General features: G+C 43.5%; 1 protein-coding gene across 4 annotated transcripts in view; it reads left to right on the top strand.

Moving 5' to 3' along the window:
- LOC129851123 (FERM domain-containing protein 4B-like) overlaps positions 1–6,042 on the top strand; it is a 73,360-nt gene extending 67,318 nt beyond the window's left edge. For 3 of the 4 annotated variants that reach the window (XM_055917416.1, XM_055917414.1, XM_055917413.1), the window contains 4 exons: positions 2,040–2,785; positions 3,022–3,163; positions 3,553–3,818; positions 4,848–4,938. In XM_055917416.1, coding sequence (XP_055773391.1) covers positions 2,040–2,785; positions 3,022–3,163; positions 3,553–3,818; positions 4,848–4,858 — 1,165 coding nt within the window. In that variant the 3' untranslated portion in view covers positions 4,859–4,938. Of the gene's footprint in view, positions 1–2,039; positions 2,786–3,021; positions 3,164–3,552; positions 3,819–4,847 lie in introns of all 4 variants that reach the window. The other variant, XM_055917415.1, reaches the window with a different exon arrangement.
- Positions 6,043–19,733: the final 13,691 nt, after the last annotated feature.

Here is a 19,733-nt window from a genome sequence, read left to right as displayed (position 1 = left end):
AGCAGGCCACAAATGTGCATGTGTCTGCTCAAACGGTCAGAAACAGACTCCATGAGGGTGGTATGAGGGCCCGACGTCCACAGATGGGGGTTGTGCTTACAGCCCAACACCGGGCAGGACGTTTGGCATTTGCCAGAGAAATCCACTGGCGCCCTGTGCTCTTCACAGATGAAAGCAGGTTCACACTGAGCACATGTGACAGACGGGACAGAGTCTGGAGATGCCGTGGAGAACGTTCTGCTGCCTGCAACATCCTACAGCATGACCGGTTTGGCGGTGGGTCAGTCATGGTGTGGGGTGGCATTTCTTTGGGGGGCCGCACAGCCCTCCATGTGCTCGCCAGAGGTAGCCTGACTGCCATTAGGTACCGAGATGAGATCCTCAGACCCCTTGTGAGACCATATGCTGGTGCGGTTGGCCCTGGGTTCCTCCTAATGCAAGACAATGCTAGCCCTCATGTGGCTGGAGTGTGTCAGCAGTTCCTGCAAGAGGAAGGCATTGATGCTATGGACTGGCCCCCCCGTTCCCCAGACCTGAATCCAATTGAGCACATCTGGGACATCATGTCTCGCTCCATCCACCAACGCCACGTTGCACCACAGACTATCCAGGAGTTGGCGGATGCTTTAGTCCAGGTTTGGGAGGAGATCCCTAAAGAGACCATCCACCACCTCATCAGGAGCATGCCCAGACGTTGTAGGGAGATCATACAGGCACGTGGAGGCCACACACACTACTGAGCCTCATTTTGACTTGTTTTAAGGACATTACATCAAAGTTGGATCAGTCTGTAGTGTGGTTTTCCACTTTAATTTTGAGTGTGACTCCAAATCCAGACCTCCATGGGTTGATACATTTGATTTCCATTGCTAATTTTTGTGTGATTTTGTTTTCAGCACATTCAACTATGTAAAGAAAAAAGTATTTAATAAGAATATTTCATTCATTCAGATCTAGGATGTGTTATTTTAGGGTTCCCTTTATTTTTTTGAGCAGTGTATATAGCACCATTCAGACAACCACAGTGAATGTGACTGTACATCAAATTTTGCAATGGTCAAACTGCTTGTAATTTTAGCCTGACACGATCACTTTGTCTACTCTTTATTATTACCTCATATGTTGGCATGCATACAGCTTTTTTAACTAATTCCGATTGTTGTTAACAGCTGCATGTTTGCAATAAAACTGTTTTCTCAACACACTTGTCACTCCTGTCTAACAACTCTAAATCTTTTTGGCACAGTAGGCATCAAGTCACTTGCCGATAATGTCGCATACAGCGTTTAAAAGGTCTAACTTTCATCGAACACAATCAAGTTAACATAACCCTAAGATCAAGACGAATTCAACTGCCAAACGTTAAGGCATGCCCAATTTAGGCATGCCCAATCTGTTTTAACAACGTGATGTTGCGCTCCAAAGGGATAACTTGAAATGACATAATGTAGGTAAGTCAATAAGCGAAAGAAAAACATTATTTATTTCGGTATATCATGTAAAATAGGCCTCATAAGAAATCATTATCAAAAGTTCAAGAGGTACTGTTGCATGTAGGTCTAGATTATTTATGGGTTGATCATGTAGAAATATCAAAACAGGAACCACTGAGTTGCTGCATTTTTCTATTATCAAGACACCTGCTGGTAACTCTTAACTGGTTAGGACAGCTCATGAAGTGTCCTAAATATGTCGACTAGGTGGGACTCTTATTACTAAAGAGGCTTCATGCATAGCTTTTATTTTTACCCATAAGAGTAGGAGTAAAATGTTTGTTCTCAGCACCAATTTTCTACTCTGAGATGTTTTGTGAATACAGGCCTTGGCCTCCATGACCTCCCCTCACATACAAAGCTGCCTCTGATGTTCCTCAACACCGGCCAGGAGCCCCAATTAGACTAGCATCCTGTCTAGACCTTTGTTCTCTGTATAACTTCTGGATGGGATTTCTAACCCTATGTCAGATAGTGATCAATCTAATTCTGTATATAAGAAAGACAGAGGATTATGTTGTTCATCATGATGTTGTTCGTTTCCAGGTCAGATGACGACCCCCAGAATTTCCGCCAGCGGAGTGGCAGTCTGGAGTCCCAGTCTCAAGAGACCACACCCCTGGCGCCAGCGTACGTCCCGTTCCGCCGCAGCAGCAGCACAGAGGTCCTGGACGATGGCTCATCCTACACCAGCCAATCCAGCGCAGAGTATACAGTGCCTGGGAACCATACCCACCGCCCCAGGGACCGCCGGCGTGGCAGGAAGGGCAACATCTACGCCAACACGGGCAGCATGCCCAACTTGGCACAGGCTGATGCCTGCTACAACACACACCAGCCCGCCCGTGCACCACGACCCACCACCACAGCCTACTATGTGACGGGCTACCCCAGCTACACAGAGCCAGAGCCCTACTCTAACGGAGTCTACATGTACAACAACGAGTTAGAGGGTCACTACAACGTTAACCCTTCGTACCACGCCGCGCCGGCCTACCACGGACATGATGCGTACAGCAGTCGCTATGGTGACGACGAGATGGACGGTATGGCTCAGAACCCCTACGCCACCCTGAGGCCGCCCAGGAACCGTCAAGCTCTGCTCAGGACGGAACATTTGACCAAGAACATCCAGAAGGCGCTGGTGGCAGAGCACCTGAAAGGCTGGTACCACCGGAATGCAAGCCACAAGCAACCACAGGCCTACGACTACAACCAGAGGGGTTCCCAGCAGAGCCTGGGTTACCAGACCATGCCAGCTCCCTACAGCAGGAACACATCCTACTCCTCAGGTACAGACAGCCTGCAAACTCCCTCATCTCACATGCAAACAGAATGATATTCCAGTCTGTTAGTCAAAGGCAATTATTTGGTAACACTTTAATGGGTAATGCAAAACGACACGCATCAGCCAACTCTGCATTCAAGCATGTCAATGAATGCTAACATTCAGTCACTCGTATGCGTTCTATATCTCAGAGATAAATTGTCCTATTGTAACTTTTCTTTGTTGTGGTTTCTGTTCCAGTCTCGTCACAGCAGTCCTCCACAGCAGGAGGCTGGCACGGTCACCTGGGAGGGGGTATGTCAGAGTTCCACATGCCCCTTCCGGTGCAGCAGCCTTACCCCTCCTACGGCACCGCTCACTACAGCCACCACACTCACAACAGGTGAGAGAAGTAACTCTTAGTCCCAATTCAGCTCCTTATCTGATTGGCTGTCCCTGATCCTACTTAACAATGGAGCTAAACACCACTACTGTGTCATTGTGGAGAATGGATGCTTGCTGAAAAAAATGAAGCTTCTCTTTGATTTTATCGGCCACACACCATTATGACCTGTGTGTCTGACATTCCCTTGCTGATCATGATATGTCCCAGAAGTGTTGGAAACAGTTTGATGGTTGGTGCTCACTCACTTGCAGGCCAATTAGCATGGCTGCTTGATATGGATTATAGCGTCTGTCTGTGCAGCCAGTGCTTAGCTCATCTTACTGGCCTTAGGAATGGTTCTTCTTCTTCTCCTACTTTAACTTTCCACTGGGCTGCTCTCTTCATAGATATGGCTCCTCTTGCTCCTCCTACCAGCACTCTAAGGGCTCTTGGTACAGCCCTGATGGCCAGAGGTGCTGTGCCTTTGTCCCTGCTAGCTCTTTATCCTCCACCACCTCTCCTCCTTTCCTTCCTCCTCCCCTGGCTGTGGGCTCTGGCTGGGCCCGGGGCCAGGGCAGGTGGGCCAGGGCTCCAGTCCCCTGCAGCAGCCCCACAGCTACAGAAGCCAGAGGCTTACTAAAGTCTCCTTTGCTAAGTGTAGCCCACGATAGTAGTAAGTAACCAGCTACCAGTCTGTCCTTAGCGTGACTTCATTGCTTGCTTGTTTTTTTAAAAGTGAATTAAAACAATGTCCTGGTCTGTGCTTTGGGCTTCTCTTTTTCAATTAGTATCAAAGCTGTTTGTTTGGGCTGTCTCTCTCTCCCTCTCTATAAGGTAACTGCATGGCTTTTATGGTTGTTGTTCATTTCTGCCATCTCTTTCAGCTGCCATACCAAATTGTCATCCAGCGGTCACATTTCTCTTAAGGGGTGTGCATAGACATACACCACTTAAACTGTCAGTTACCCCTGCTGTCTCCTCTCCCTCCCCATTATCACTATCACTGACCTTTGCCCCTCTCGTGCACAGATGTCCCCCAGCAGGGTATGGGTGGAGGAGCTGTGATAGACTGGTGCCGGGGCCAGCAGTGGCTACAGGGTCATTAGAGAGGTTTGATGCTGGTGCCTGTCATGGTACTGAGTTCTGACCACCGAAATTAAACACCCGCGCTAAAGAATGGGTGAGAGAAGAAACTAACTACCGCCACAGATTCTATGGTGTTGGTGGTGACTCATTTTGTACGTGGCAGTAAAAAAAAAACAACACAAGACTGCTTTGGTTGTCCTAGTACTCTTTACTCTATGGTGGTGTACGCTGGTGGTGGTGGGGGTGGTGGGGCAGCAGCTCTGGAAGTGGTGGTATCTGTGGAAGAAGGAAAGTGACCCTGCATTTTGGATATTTGAATGCTGCGTGTGTTTGATGCTTGTTGTTCATCTGTCCATCTGCTTTGTTTTAAGGTGTGTGAATAGTTTAATCCTGGTGGAACACACTAACTAACACCTGTCATTTTGAAACTGGGATAGAACTCTCTTAAAGGTGGAGTGTTCCATTTCATTTCTCCAGTGCTGTATTCCAATGAAGTAACAACCCAGGGTTAAATTACTCAAATAACTTTTCATCAGTGGAGATGTCTCTTTTCTTGGATTGTATTATCAGTTTTTTGTTGCTAGCCTAACCTGTATACATCCTGTATGTGTTGCAGACCCAATGTAGATGTGAACCAAACAGAAACCTACATCAACAGCCAAACAAACTGCAGCTTGGATCCAGATGACCAGAGACTTTACTGGCATGAGGGCTCCTCCAAACCTGGAACTATAGTGTAGCAGTCAGGGCCATCAACTTTCTCAACTTCCACTTTGTGACGCTAACATGTGCCTTGGACTGCACTTACCTGCTTTTCTGGATGGAAAAAGGATCCAAAGAATCAAATATCAACCACTGTGGGATTCACACAGGGGAGGACCTTAAGTCTAAGTACAACTGATTTGAGTTCTCATACACGGAATTGCCAAAGTAGGTCCACCTGCGTACGTTCTCTGAAAGCAGAATTACAACACGGTCACCTGATCTGAATGTTCTGGATTGCTAGGGGGGTATGTGTCTGTGCACTGAGTTGCACTTGGTTCTGTGGCTGGTTGGGTTAGTCTGAGAGGCTGGCATAAGGATGGAGGATAGTGAACATGACTTGTCCTGCAAAATTGATAATTGGGCAAGTTGTATGCTCACCATTACAATGACAGATCTCTCCAATATTGACACTTTTAAATGTTGAAATGAAGGATTGAAATTGGATTTTGAGTGTGAAGATGACTAGCAATGGCGACCTGCTGAAACGTTCTCCAGTCACTACTAATTTCTAGAGCCCATTCTATGATAGTGTTTGCAGATACTGTACAGCACTTTGTGCTATTTGTAGGTTGTCAGTCTTTTTGCACCAGCCATTTAACACAGTATTTGGACCTCTCTCTTGTTCTCAGTAATTTGATCGTCTTTACTGCCAAATGCTTCAGTCTAACCATTAAAGTCTAGACTCAACCATTTCAGCTTTTATACTTTCAAATACCATGTTAACACTTTATCAGTGCCGGTTATGTAATACGTCCAGTCTATTACATGGCTTCATTTTATTGCTCAGTGCAGTGAGACAAAATGTCAGTTTTAAGTGCTTATTGCATCCCATGCTGGAATCCATGGACTGGTGCTTTCCATTCCCCTCAAGAAGGAATTTGTATGTACATGTTGATAATGTAAATAGATTGTACAGAACTGTTTTTGGAGCATTTTTTATATATTTTAAGAAGCATGTTATGAATAGTAAACCATCACATTTGTCAAGCTGGTTCTTAGTCGTTTGTATAATTTGAAATGCGTTTGAATTAAAACAAACATTCTGAGCTATGTCCTCAGTTTATTCATGTTTTAGTCTATGGTTATGATGACGTCTGTTGAGGATCTGAGAAGAACTGAAAAACAAATATCCTGTAACTGATTCAGTACAACACAGGATTTAAATCTAGATCCATTTAATCAATCACTTAAATTTGTCTCCTTTCAGCCAGTGTAATTAGTTAATTGGGTTTTACCGTAAAGAAAGTACAATGCTTTTTTTACTTAAGATAATGAACTTAAAGAGCTCAGGACGATAATGACTCTTTTACGTTGCTATAATCCCCCCTAAATAAATCAGTTTCAGTAAAGTGTCGGATGAATGGCTTTGGATTGGGATGTTTTTCAATGTGACTGTGACAAACATTTTCAACCTCTTTCCCACCAGACTATGTAATTAGTACTTCTGTTCTAACCATCACCACAGTAACATATCTATCTCCCTGCACTTGCTAGGGACAAGTTAGAGGGATGAAATATGCCTGACACAGAAAATGAGCTTGTGCGGTGGAGGAGATCTTCGTGGGCTATTCTCAGCCTTATCTCAGTCTGGTAGGTTGATGGTCTGTTGCGCCGAATAAAGGAAATAAAACGAATATTCAAAACTCCTTGCACACAGAACACCAAGCTGGTAATGGTGATATAACTGAGTAGAACAATCCTTTACACCAGACTGACAACATTACCTACATCCTTCATTCACCTTACAGTGAAATGTTTACTTACAAGCCCCTAAACAACACTGCAGTTTCAAAAAATACGGATAAGAATAAGAGATTAAATTAACAAGTAAATAAAGAGCAGCAGTTAAAAATAACAATATATACAGTGGGTTTTCAGTACAGAGTCAATGTGTGGGGGCACCGGTTAGTTGAGGTAGTATGTACATGTAGGTAGAGTTATTAAAGTGACTATGCATAGATAACAACAGAGTGGCAGTGGTGTGGAGAGGGGGGGGGGGGTTCAAAGCAAATAGTCTGGGTAGCCATTTGACTAGATGTTCAGGAGTCAAAGACCTTGGGGGTAAAAGCTGTTTAGAAGCATCTTGGACCAAGATGGCGCTCTGGTACCGCTTGCCATGTGGTAGCAAAGAGAACAGTCTATGACTAGGGTGGCTGGAGTCTTTGACAATTTTTAGGGCCTTCCTCTGACACCGCCTGTTATAGAGGCAGGAAGCTTGGCCCCAGGGATATACTGAGCCGTTCGCACAACCCTCTAGTGCCTTGCGGTCGGAGGCCAAGCAGTTGCCATAAAAGGCAGTGATACAACCAGTCAGGATGCTCTCGATGGAGCAGCTGTAGAACCTTTTGAGGATCTGAGGACCTATGCCAAATCTTTTCAGTCTCCTGAGAGGGAATATGTTTTGTCGTGCCCCCTTCACGACTGTCTTGGTGTGCTTGAACCATGTTAGTTTGTTGGTGATGTGGACACCAAGGAACTTGAAGCTCTCAACCTGCTCCACTGCAGCCCCGTTGATGGGAATGGGGGCGTGCTCGGTCCTCCTTTTCCTGTAGTCCACAATCATCTCCTTTGTCTTGATCAGGTTGAGGGAGAGGTTGTTGTCCTGGCACCACACGGCCAGGTCTCTGACCTTCTCCCTATAGGCTGTCTCGTTGTTGTCGGTGATCAGACCTACCACTGTTGTGTCGTCGGCAAATGTGATGATGGTGTTGGAGTCGTGCCTGGCCGTACAGTCATGAGTGAACAGGGAGTACAGGAGGGGGCTGAGCACGCACCCCTGAGGGGCCCCTGTGTTGAGGATCAGTGTGGCGGATGTGTTGTTACCTACCCTCACCACCTGGGGATGGCCCGTCAGGAAGTCCAGGATCTGATACGCCCCCCCCCCCCCCCCCCCCGTCTCAGCCTTCAGTATCTATGCTGCAATAGTCTATGTGCTGGGGGGCTAGGGTCAGTCTGTTATGTCCGGTGTTATACGCCTGTATTATCTGGTGTCCTGTGTGAACTTAAGTATGCCCCCTCTAATCCCTTCTCCTCTCGGACAACCTGAACCCTAGGACCATGCCTCAGGACATCCTGGCCTGATTACTCCTTGCTGTCCACAGTTCACCTGGTCGTGCTGCTGCTCCACTCTTCTGTCTGCGGCTATGGAACCCTGACCTCTTCACCGGACGTGCTACCTCTCTACCACACCTGCTATTTCAACCTCTGAATGCCTGGCTATGAAAAGCCAAGAGACATTTACTCCTGATGTTCTGACAGGGTGCACCCTCCACTGTGATTATTATTTGACAATGCTCGTCATCTATGAAAGTTTGAACATCTTGGAGAACAATCTGGCCTTAATGGCCATGTACTGTTACAATCTCCACCCGGCACAGTCAGAAGGGGACGTGCCACCCCTCAAAGCCTGGTTCCTCGCTAGGTTTCTTCCTAGGTTCCTGCCTTTCTAGGGTTTTTTTCCTAGCCACCGTGCTCTTACATCTGCATTGCTTGCTGTTTGGGGTTTTAGGCTGGGTTTCTGTATAAAACTTTGTGACATCTGCTGATGTAAAAAGGGCTTTATAAATACATTTGATTGACCTATTTCAGAGTAGCAGAGTATAAAGTGTCATAGCTGTAAACAACTGTTGCTAGCCTCAGGTTTTGGCTCCATTTTCTCACCGCTGTGTAGTCAAACTGGTTTTGTCACTGCATAAGCTGTAAACCAGACAAAACCAGTTTGTTTAAAGACAGACGCCCGCTCTGTCCTTCGCACGTATGACAAGCTAAAGTCAACCGCACTGAACCTGGGACCGTTTAGGAGGGTGCAACATTGAAGAACAATCAGATAGAAATGTACATATGATTGTCATGCTCATTGGGAAATGAGGCAGGTTGACGTTTATTGGGATGAATCTGTACACAGCTAGAAACATAAGAGTTTCGCTGCACCTGTGATAAAATGTGCAAAACTGTACATGAACAGTAAACTTTAATTTGATTTGATCTTGTCCTGGAGGCTGAACTGAGCAATTTCCACTAGATGGGCCAGCTGCAAAGTCAAAATTGACTATATATCGTAAAAATGAATGATTTAAGAAAAATTCTTAAATTCTTAATTTAAGAAAAGGGTTAGGATTAAGGTTAGCAGTGTGGTTAGGTTTTAAATCATATTTTATGACTGTGGCAGCTAGTGACTACCCTGCAGAGCTACCTCCAGTACATGAGTTATTCCAACAATGCCAACCTGCGGAAATGTGTTGGTTCTATTTATCACATTTCTTTCTACATTCTGAAGGTTTCACCTCACTGGATAGTCAACACTCCATATAGTGAGAGTGCGATGGAGCCTCCACTCTTCCGCGTGGACCAGTATGTGACCCCATGTCACGTTCTGACCATAGTTCTTGTGTGTTGTGCTTGTTTTAGTGTTGGTCAGGACGTGAGCTGGGTGGGCATTCTATGTTGTGTGTCTTGTTTGTCCGTTTCTATGTTTGGCCTAATATGGTTCTCAATCAGAGGCAGATGTTTTGTGTTGTCTCTGATTGGGAATCATATATAGGTGGCTTGTTTTGTGTTGGGGATTGTGGGTGATTGTTTCCTGTCTCTGTGTTTTCTATGCACCAGCTAGGACTGTATCGGTTTGCCACATTTATTATTTTGTATTTGTTAAGTGTTCACGTTTATTGTTTGTATTAAACATGTTGAGCACTGGCTACGCTGCGTGTTGGTCTGATCCCTGTTCCACCCCCTCTTCTAGTGAAGAGAGGGAAGGCTGCCGTTACACCCCAAGGCAGCAGCTACTCTTACTGGAGTCCAGCAAATATGAAGGCAGTAATATACTGTTACAAGCATTGGTTTTTCCATTTATGTTTTGAAGTTGGACTTTAGCTCGTTAGCGTTAGCACGTATAGCTTGTTAGCACGTAGGGCGCACCGATTGATGTCACCTTGTTAGTCAGTATGTGTTACGGTGTGTCATCTGTGCTGGCCCAGGTGCTATTTAAGTTGTCTTGATAGATGCGGAGGGTTAACACCTTTAGGTGGCTCGCCCTATTTTGATTTCTAGACAAACAATATTTTATCTGATTTTGTTTTGCTCCACCTTTTTGGTTTGTTTCTTGTCTTTAAGTTGTGGGTTTTTCTTTTGTTTGCCTCTTGGGCAAATTTAGTGGGCGCTCATGGTGGGTGTCTTTCAGGTTACAGTTGTTGTTGCTAGTCAACTGTCAGTGGACAACCCCATGAGTGTCTTTTAGAACCCCTCCTAAAACTCCACCTGTTTTGTTTTGGTTGTTGTCAATGACTCTTTGTTAGTTCCCCCTTCTGTTTGAGTGACATTATTTGGTTTCTTGCTGGGGAACGTAACATATACATTATTTAAAAATAATAATGTAAACATACATTTTACAACAGATCTCACAATACATTAAGTGTGTGCCTTCTGGCCACTACTGTACTACAACACACAATCTAGGTGTACAGTACGTGTGTGTGTGACTCTTCACAGTCCTCGCTGTTCCATTAGGTGTATTTTTATAATTTTTATTTTACTGCTTGAGTGAGTTACTTGATGTGGAATAGAGTTCCATGTGTCCAGATGCCACTCCTGAGTTGTCTTGGCTGTGTGCTTAGGGTCGTTGTTCTGTTGGAAGGAGAACTTTCACTCCAGTCTGAAAACTTGCTCCAGAGCGTTCAGGACTTTGTGTACTTTGCTCCGTTCATCTTTGCCTCGATCCTTACTAGTCTCCTAGTCCCTACTGCTGAAAAACATCTCCACAGCATGATGCTGCTACCACCATGCATCACAATAGGGATTGTTCCAGGTTTCCTCCAGATGTGAGATTAGGCATTCAGGCCAAAGAGTTCAATCTTGGTTTCATCAGACCAGAGAATACCAAGCGGGCTGTCATGTGCCTTTTACTGAGGAGTGGCTTCCGTCTGGTCACCTAACCATAAAGGCCTGATTGGTGGAGTGCTGCAAAGATGGTCGTCCTTCTGGAATGTTCTCCCATCTCTACAGAGGAACTCTAGAGCTCTGCCAGAGTGACCATCGGGTTATTGGTCACCTCCTTGACCAAGACCCTTCTTCCCCGATTGCTTAGTTTGGCCGGGCGGCCAACCCTAGGAAGAGTCTTGGTGGTTCCAAACTTCTTCCAATTAAGAATTATGGAAGCCACTGTGTTCTTGAGGACCTTCAATGCTGCAGAAATGTTTGGGTACCCTTCCCCAGATCTGTGCCTTGACACAATCCTGTTCGGGGCATTACAGACAATTCCTTTGACCTCATGGCTTTGTTTTTGCTCTGACATGCATTGTCAACTGTGGGACCTTATATAGACAGGTGTGTGCCTTTCCAAATCCTGTTCAATCAATTGAATTTACCACAAGTGGACTCCAATCAAGTTGTAGAAACATCTCAAGGATGATCAATAGAAACAGGATGCACTTGAGCTCAATTTCGAGTCTCATAGCAAAGGGTCTGAATACTTATGTAAAGAAGGTATTTCTTAAAACCTGTTTTTGCTTTGTCACTATTGGGTATTGTGTGTAGATTGCTAAGGATTTTTTTTTCAATTAATCAATTTTAGAATAAGGCTGTAACGTTATGAAATGTGGAAAAAAGTCAAGGGGTCTGAATACTTTCCGAAGGCACTGTATAGCAGTGGGTGTCATAACATAACATATACATTTTTCCAGAAACATACTATGATCGATAATGTCAAAAGCCGCACTGAAGTCTTAACAAAACAGCTCCCACAATCGTTTCATTATATTTTTCTCTCAGCCAATCATCAGTCATTTGTGTAAGTGCCGTGAATGGTTAATGAGCTTCCCTATAAGTGTGCTGAAAGTGTGTTGTTAATTTATTTACAGTAAAATTGCATTGTATTTGGTCAAACACAAATCTTCCAAAAGTTTACTAAAGGTTGATACAGGCTGATTGGTCAGCTATTTGAGCCAGTAAAAGGGGCTTTACTATTCTTAGGTAGCAGAATTTATTTTGCTTCCCTCTAGGCCTGAGGGCACACACTTTTTTGTAAGCTTAGATATGTTAGAAAGGAGTGGCAATATCGTCCGCTATCATAATCAGTAATTTTCCATCCAAGTTGTCAGACCCAGGTGGCTTGTCATTATTGATAGACAACAATAATGTTTTTACCTCTTCCACACTCACTTTACAGTATTCAAAATCACAATGTCTTTCTGTCTTTCATAATTTGGTCGGTTATACTTGGATGTGTTGGTTCCGTGTTTGTTGTTGGCATGTCATGCCGGAGTTTGCTATTCTTGCCAATGAAAAAATCAATAAAGTAGTTGGCAATATCAGTTGGTATTGTGATGAATGAGCCATCTGATTCAATAAATGATGGAGCTGAGTTTGCCTTTTTGCCCAAAATGTAATTTAAGCTGCTCCAAAGCTTTTTACTATGCTACTAAACTCAGCAAAAAAAGAAACGTTCCTTTTTCAGGACCCTGTCTTTCAAAGATAATTCGTAAAAATCGAAATAACTTCACAGATCTTCACTATAAAGGGTTAAAACACTGTTTCCCATGCTTGCTCAATGAACCATAAACAATTAATAAACATGCACCCGTGGAACGGTGGTTAAGACACTAACAGCTTACAGACGGTAGGCAATTAAGGTCACAGCTATGAAAACTTAAGACACGAAAGAGGCCTTTCTACTGACTCTGAAAAACACCAAAAGAAAGATGCCCAGGGTCCCTGCTCATCTGTGTGAACGTACGTTAGGCATGCTGCAAGGAAGCATGAGGACTGCAGATGTGGCCAGGGCAATAAATTGCAATGTCCGTACTAGAGGTCGGCCGATTATGATTTTTCAATGCCGATACCGATTATTGGAGGACCAAAAAAAGCCGTTACCGATTAATCGCCCGATTTGTTTTTACATTTATTTGTAATAATGACAATTACAACAATACTGAATGAACACTTATTTTAACTTAATATTATAGATCAATAAAATCAATTTAGCCTCAAATAAATAATGAAACATGTTCAATTTGGTTTAAATAATGCAAAAACAAAGTATTGGAGAAGAAAGTAAAACTGCAATATGTGTCATGTAAGAAAGCTAACATTAAAGTTCCTTGCTCAGAACATGAGAACAAATTAAAGCTGGTGGTTCCTTTTAACATGAGTCTTCAATATTCCCAGGTAAGAAGTTTTAGGTTGTAGTTATTATAGGAATTATAGGACTATTTCTCTCTATACCATTTGTATTTCATGTACCTTTGACTATTGGATGTTCTTATAGGCACTTTAGTATTGTCAGTGTAACAATATAGCTTTCGTCCCTCTCCTCGCTCCTACCTGGGCTCGAACGAGGAACACATCGATAACAGCCACCCTCGAAGCAACGTTACCCATGCAGAGCAAGGGGAACAACTACTCCAAGTCTCAGAGCGAGTGATGTTTGAAACGTTATTAGCACGCACCCCGCTAACTAGCTAGCCATTTCTCATCGGTTACACCAGCCTAATCTCGGGAGTTGATAGGCTTGAAGTCATAAACAACAGAGCTGCTGGCAAAACGCACAAAAGTGCTGTTTGAATGAATGCTTACGAGCCTGCTGGTGCCTACCATCGCTCAGTCAGACTGCTCTATCAAATCATAAACTTAATTATAACATAATAACACACAGAAATACGAGCCTTAGGTCATTAATATGGTCAAATCCGGAAACTATCATCTCGAAAACAAAACATTTATTCTTTCAGTGAAATACGTAACCGTTCCGTATTTTATCAAACGGGTGGCATCCATAAGTCTAAAATTTCCTGTTACATTGCACAACCTTCAATGTTATGTCATAATTACGTAAAATTCTGGCAAATTAGTTCGCAAAGAGCCAGGCGGCCCAAACTGTTGCATATACCCTGACTCTGCGTGCAATGAACGCAAGAGAAGTGACACAATTTCACCTGGTTAATATTGCCTGCTAACCTGGATTTCTTTTAGCTAAATATGCAGGTTTAAAAATATATACTTCTGTGTATTGATTTTAAGAAAGGCATTGATGTTTATGGTTAGGTACAGTTGTGCAACGATTGTGCTTTTTTCTCAAATGCGCTTTTGTTAAATCATACCCCGTTTGGCGAAATTGGCTGTCTTTGTTAGGAAGAAATAGTCTTCACCCAGTTCGCAACGAGCCAGGCGGCCCAAACTGCTGCATATACCCTGACTCTGTTGCAAGAGAAGTGACACAAAGAAATTCATGTTAGCAGGCAATATTAACTAAATATGCAGGTTTAAAAATATGTACTTGTGTATTGATTTTAAGAAAGGCATTGATGTTTATGGTTAGGTACCTTTTTCGCTAATGCGCACCGCATCGATTATATGCAACACAGGACACGCTAGATAAACTAGTAATATCATCAACCATGTGTAGTTAACTACTGATTATGATTGATTGAATTATTGATTGTTTTTTACAAGATAAGTTTAATGCTGGCTAGCAACTTACCCTTGGCTTCTTACTGCATTCGCGTAACAGGCAGGCTCCTCGTGGAGTGCAATGAGAGGCAGGTGGTTAGAGCGTTGGGCTAGATAACCGTAAGGTTGCAAGATTGAAACCCTGAGCTGGCAAGGTAATAATCTGTCGTTCTGCCCCTGAACAAGGCAGTTAACCTACCGTTCCTAGGCCGTCATTGAAAATAAGAATGTGTTCTTAACTGATTGCCTATTTAAATAAAGGTGTAAAAAAAAAAACGGGCAAATCGGTGTCCAAAAATACCGATATCCTATTGTTATGACTACTTGAAATCTGCCCTAATTAATCGGCCATTCCGATTAATCGGTAGACCTCTAGTCCATACTGTGAGACGCCTAAGACAGCGCTACAGGGAGACAGGACGGACATCTGATCGTCCTCGCAGTGGCAGACCACGTATAACAACACCTGCACAGGATCGGTACATCCGAACATCACACCTGCGGGACAGGTACAGGATGGCAACAACAACTGCCCGAGTTACACCAGGAACGCACAATCCCTCCATCAGTGCTCAGACTAACCACAATAGGCTGAGAGAGGCCGGACTGAGGGCTTGTAGGCCTGTTTTAAGGCAGGTCCTCACCAGACATCACCGGCAACAACGTTGCCTATGGGCACAAACCCACCGTCGCTGGACCAGACAGGACTGGCAAAAAGTGCTCTTCACTGACGAGTCGTGGTTTTGTCTCACCAGGGGTGATGGTCGGATTCGGGTTTGTCGTCGAAGGAATGAGCGTTACACCGAGGCCTGTACTCTGGAGTGGGATCGATTTGGACGTGGAGGGTCCGTCATGGTCTGGGGCGGTGTGTCACAGCATCATCGGACTGAGCTTGTTGTCATTGCAGGCAATCTCAATGCTGAGAGTTACACATGCGTTCCCTCATGTGGTACTTTTCCTGCAGGTTCATCCTGACATGACCCTTCAGCATGACAATGCCACCAGCCATACTGCTCATTCTGTGTGTGATTTCCTGCAAGACAGGAATGTCAGTGTTCTGCCATGGCCAGCGAGGAGCCCGGATCTCAATCCCATTGAGCACGACTGGGACCTGTTGGATCGGAGGGTGAGGGATAGGGCCATTCCCCCCTGAAATGTCCGGGAACTTGCAGGTGCCTTGGTGGAAGAGTGGGGTAACATCTCACAGCAAGAACTGGCAAATCTGGTGCAGTCCATGAGGAGGAGATGCACTGCAGTACTTAATGCAGCTGGTGGCCACACCAGATACTGACTGTTACTTTTGATTTTGACCCCCCCTTTGTTCAGGGACACATTATACTATTTCTGTTAGTCTCGTGTCTGTGTAACTTGTTCAGTTTATGTCTCAGTTGTTGAATCTTATGTTCATACAAATATTCACACATGTTAAGTTTGCTGAAAATAAACACATTTGACAGTGAGAGGACGTTTCTTTTTTTGCTGGGTTTATATACTGTATGATTTGTCTTTGTTTCATAGTATAGTTTTTTCTTCTTTTTGTTCTGTTTAGTCACATGATTTCTCAATTTGCAGTAGGTTTGCCAATCGCTTATGCAGCCAGACTTATTTTCCATTCCTTTTGCCTTATCCCTCTCAACCACAACATTTTTCAATTCCTGAGCAATCCACAGGGATTTAACAGTTTTTACAGTCATATTCTTAATGAGTGAATGTTTATTAGTAACTGGAGTAAGCAATTTCATAAATGTGTCAAGTGCAGCGTCTGGTTGCTCTTCAATACACACCACAGACCAGCAAATATTATTTACATCATCAACATAGGAATCAGTACAAAACATCCTGCAGAACCTCTTATACACAATATTAGGTCCAGCCTTTTAAACTTTTGGTTTTCCTAGATATGGCTACCAAATTGTGATCACTACATCCGATGTATTTCGATACTGGTTTAAAGCAAAAGATGTGATCAATACATGTGGAGGATTTAATTCCTGTGCTGTTTGTAAATACCCTGGTTCAACAGCTTGGGTTGTATGTACAGTTGAAGTCAGAAGTTTACATACACCTTAGCCAAATACATTTAAACTCAGCTTTTCACAATTCCTGACATTTAATCCTCGTACAAATTCCCTGTCTTAGGTCAGTTAGGATCACCACTTTTTTTTAATAATGTGAAATGTCAGAATAATAGTAGAGAGAATTATTTATTTCAGCTTTTATTTCTTTCATCACATTCACAAGTTGGGTTTACATTTTGGCCCATTTCTCCTGACAGAGCAGGTGTAACTGAGTCAGGTTTGTAGGCCTCATTGCTCGCACAAGCTTTTTCAGTTCTGCACACACTTTTTCTATAGGATTGAGGTCAGGGCTTTGTGATGGCCACTCCAATAACTTAACTTTGTTGTCCTTATGCCATTTTGCCACAACTTTGGAGGTATGCTTGGGGTCATTGTCCATTTGGAAGACCCATTTGCAACCAAGCTTTAACTTCCTGACTGATGTCTTGAGATGTTGCTTCAATATATCCACATAATTTTCCACCCTCATGATGCTATCTATTTTGTGAAGTAGACCTGTCCCTCCTGCAGCAAAGCACTCCCACAACCTGATGCTGCCACCCCCGTGCTTCACGGTTGGGATGGTGTTCTTCGGCTTGCAAACCTCCCCCTTTTTCCTCCAAACATTGTGGCCAAACAATTCTATTTTTGTTTCATCAGACCAGAGGACATTTCTCCAAAAAGTACAATCTTTGTCCCCATGTGCAGTTGCAAACCATAGTCTGGCTTTTTTATGGCTGTTTTGCAGCAGTGGCTTCTTCCTTGCCGAGCGGCCTTTCAGGTTATGTCGATATAGGACTCGTTTTACTGTAGATACTTTTGTACCTGTTTTCTTCCAGTATCTTCACAGGGTCCTTTGCTGTTGTTCTGGGATTGATTCGCACTTTTCGCACCAAAGTACGTTCATCTCTAGGAGACAGAACGCGTCTCCTTCCTGAGCGGTATGACAGCTGCGTGGTCCCATGGTGTTTATACTATACTTATACTTATACATCTGTACTATTGTTTGTACAGATGAACGTGGTACCTTCGGGCATTTGGAAATTGCTCCCAAGGATGAACCAAACTTGTGGAGGTCTACAATTTTCTTTCTGAGGTCTTAGCTGAGTTCTTGGCTGATTCCTTGAAATACATCCACAGATACACCTCCAATTGACTCAAATTATGACAATTAGCCTATCAGAAGTTTCTAAAGCCATGGAATTTTCCAAGCTGTTTAAAGGCACAGTCAACTTAGTGAATGTAAACTCCTGACCCACTGGAATTATGATACAGTGAATTATAAGTGAAATAATCTGTATGTAAACAATTGTTGGAAAAATTATGTGTCATGTCCTAACCGACTTGCCAAAACTATAGTTCGTTAAAAAGAAATTTGTGGAGTCGTTGAAAAACGAGTTTTAATGACTCCAACCTAAGTGTATGTAAACTTCAGACTGCAACTCTATCTCCTCACAGTGTTATGCTTCTCAACTCCAGTGAACTCTGGGTAGGTCTCGGAGGTTTCCAAGTCCTTGAGTTTACCCTGGGCAGAGAGGGAGGAGGAGAAAGAGAAAGGGAGGGAGAGACATTCTTCTGCAGCTGTCTTCCCCAGTCTCTCTCCGCTTCCTCCCTAGACACCAGCTGCACTAGAATATCACTACTCCTGTTCCAGCTGACACACAACTACACAAACAATGGGCTCCCTATGTTCTGTATGTCTATACACCACAAACACACTCCCCTGATGTCAAATGCAGGTATGTGTCCCACGTGTGCTAGATCATGCCTGCTGCTAACCCTGCTCAGGTTAAAGCAACTGTCAGTCAGGATGGTAAGTCATCACGCCTCAGGGCAGCAGATCCTATCTCTGCTCAGGGAACAGTCCCGCTGGGCACAGACCTCAGTTCAACGTGTAGTTTTGATTTGCATATGGTTGAGTTATCAACTAATGTGAATTCAATGTGAAATCATCAAAAAAATGTAGGTTAAAAATTTGGTGAAAAAAATAATAATTCCCTCACGTTGATTAATTTCTTTCAAATCCAATCTGTTTTTCACGTTGATTCATCATCACATTACATTTTGTTGTTGAAATAACATGGAAACAACATTGATTCAACCAGTTTTTGCCCAGTGGGATACTCATTATACTTGATGAGTGGATAGCTGGAAACTTGGAGTACATTGTTCATGAGATCAGGTATAACCTTCCCATGAGTAATATAGGGTCGAGATATCTCCTCTGCAGGTTAAAGTGGTCTCATCAGGATATAATAGACTGACAGGATTGTTATGGTCATCATCTCTGTGTTGTACAGTGAACAGCATGCTTTACCATGAGAGACCCCATAGCACAAAGCTGGTGAATGACAGATTGTTTGTTTGAGTGATGATGAGGCTAACCAGCTTAACCATCCCAAAGCCTCTCAGGCAAGCCAAGCATGCCGGGGGCATGATGGGTCAACGGATGCACAGCCATCTCACAGGGTTGAAGTGTGCCTGGATTAGCTGACACTTAATGAATGTTGCGTTATGCTGAATTACTACCTTTCATGCCAATGACTGAGTTGTTGCAACAAACAGAACAAGAGACAGATGTAATCTTCAAATCAGTAACAGCACATGAGGAAAACACAGTGTGTCAAAATGCTAAATACAAACTACATGCCAGCCAACTGTGGTCAAATGTATTCATACAGGAAAGTAAAAGACACCTGTTGGTGTGGTCATGGTCTGACAGTGATGACCAATTAGAAAACACTGTTGAATCCCAGTTGAAATTATTCATCCTTGTCTCAGAGTAGACATAACATAGTAAACGTAAATCCGGGACATTCAAATTAGTATGATATGTTACGTTTGGTATGGTTACATAAGACAGAAGGTTACTTTTCAAAAACCGAAAGTAGGGTGGTTGGTCGTGGTGGATGGATTGGTGGGCGTATAACGCGAACGTCACGCAACCCAAAGGTTGCGTGCTTGAATCTCATCATGGGTAACTAGCATTTTAGCTATTTAACTTAACTTAACTTTGCAACTACTTACTACTTTTTACCTACTTTGCAACTACTTAGCATGTTAGCTAACCCTTACCCTAACACTAACCCTGTAACCTAACTGCTAACCTAACCTTAACCCCTAACCCCTAGTCTAGCTAACATTAGCCACTGAGCTAGCGTTAGCCATCTAGCTAATATTAGCCACAAGAAATTCATAACAGATTGTAAGAATTGCAATTCGTAATATATCATACCAACTGG

Source organism: Salvelinus fontinalis, chromosome 3, assembly GCF_029448725.1.
Source record: "Salvelinus fontinalis isolate EN_2023a chromosome 3, ASM2944872v1, whole genome shotgun sequence".
In the NCBI taxonomy this organism is placed as follows: domain Eukaryota; kingdom Metazoa; phylum Chordata; class Actinopteri; order Salmoniformes; family Salmonidae; genus Salvelinus; species Salvelinus fontinalis.
Note: the sequence above shows the minus strand (reverse complement) of the source record. Positions and strands in the feature narration are given on the sequence as shown.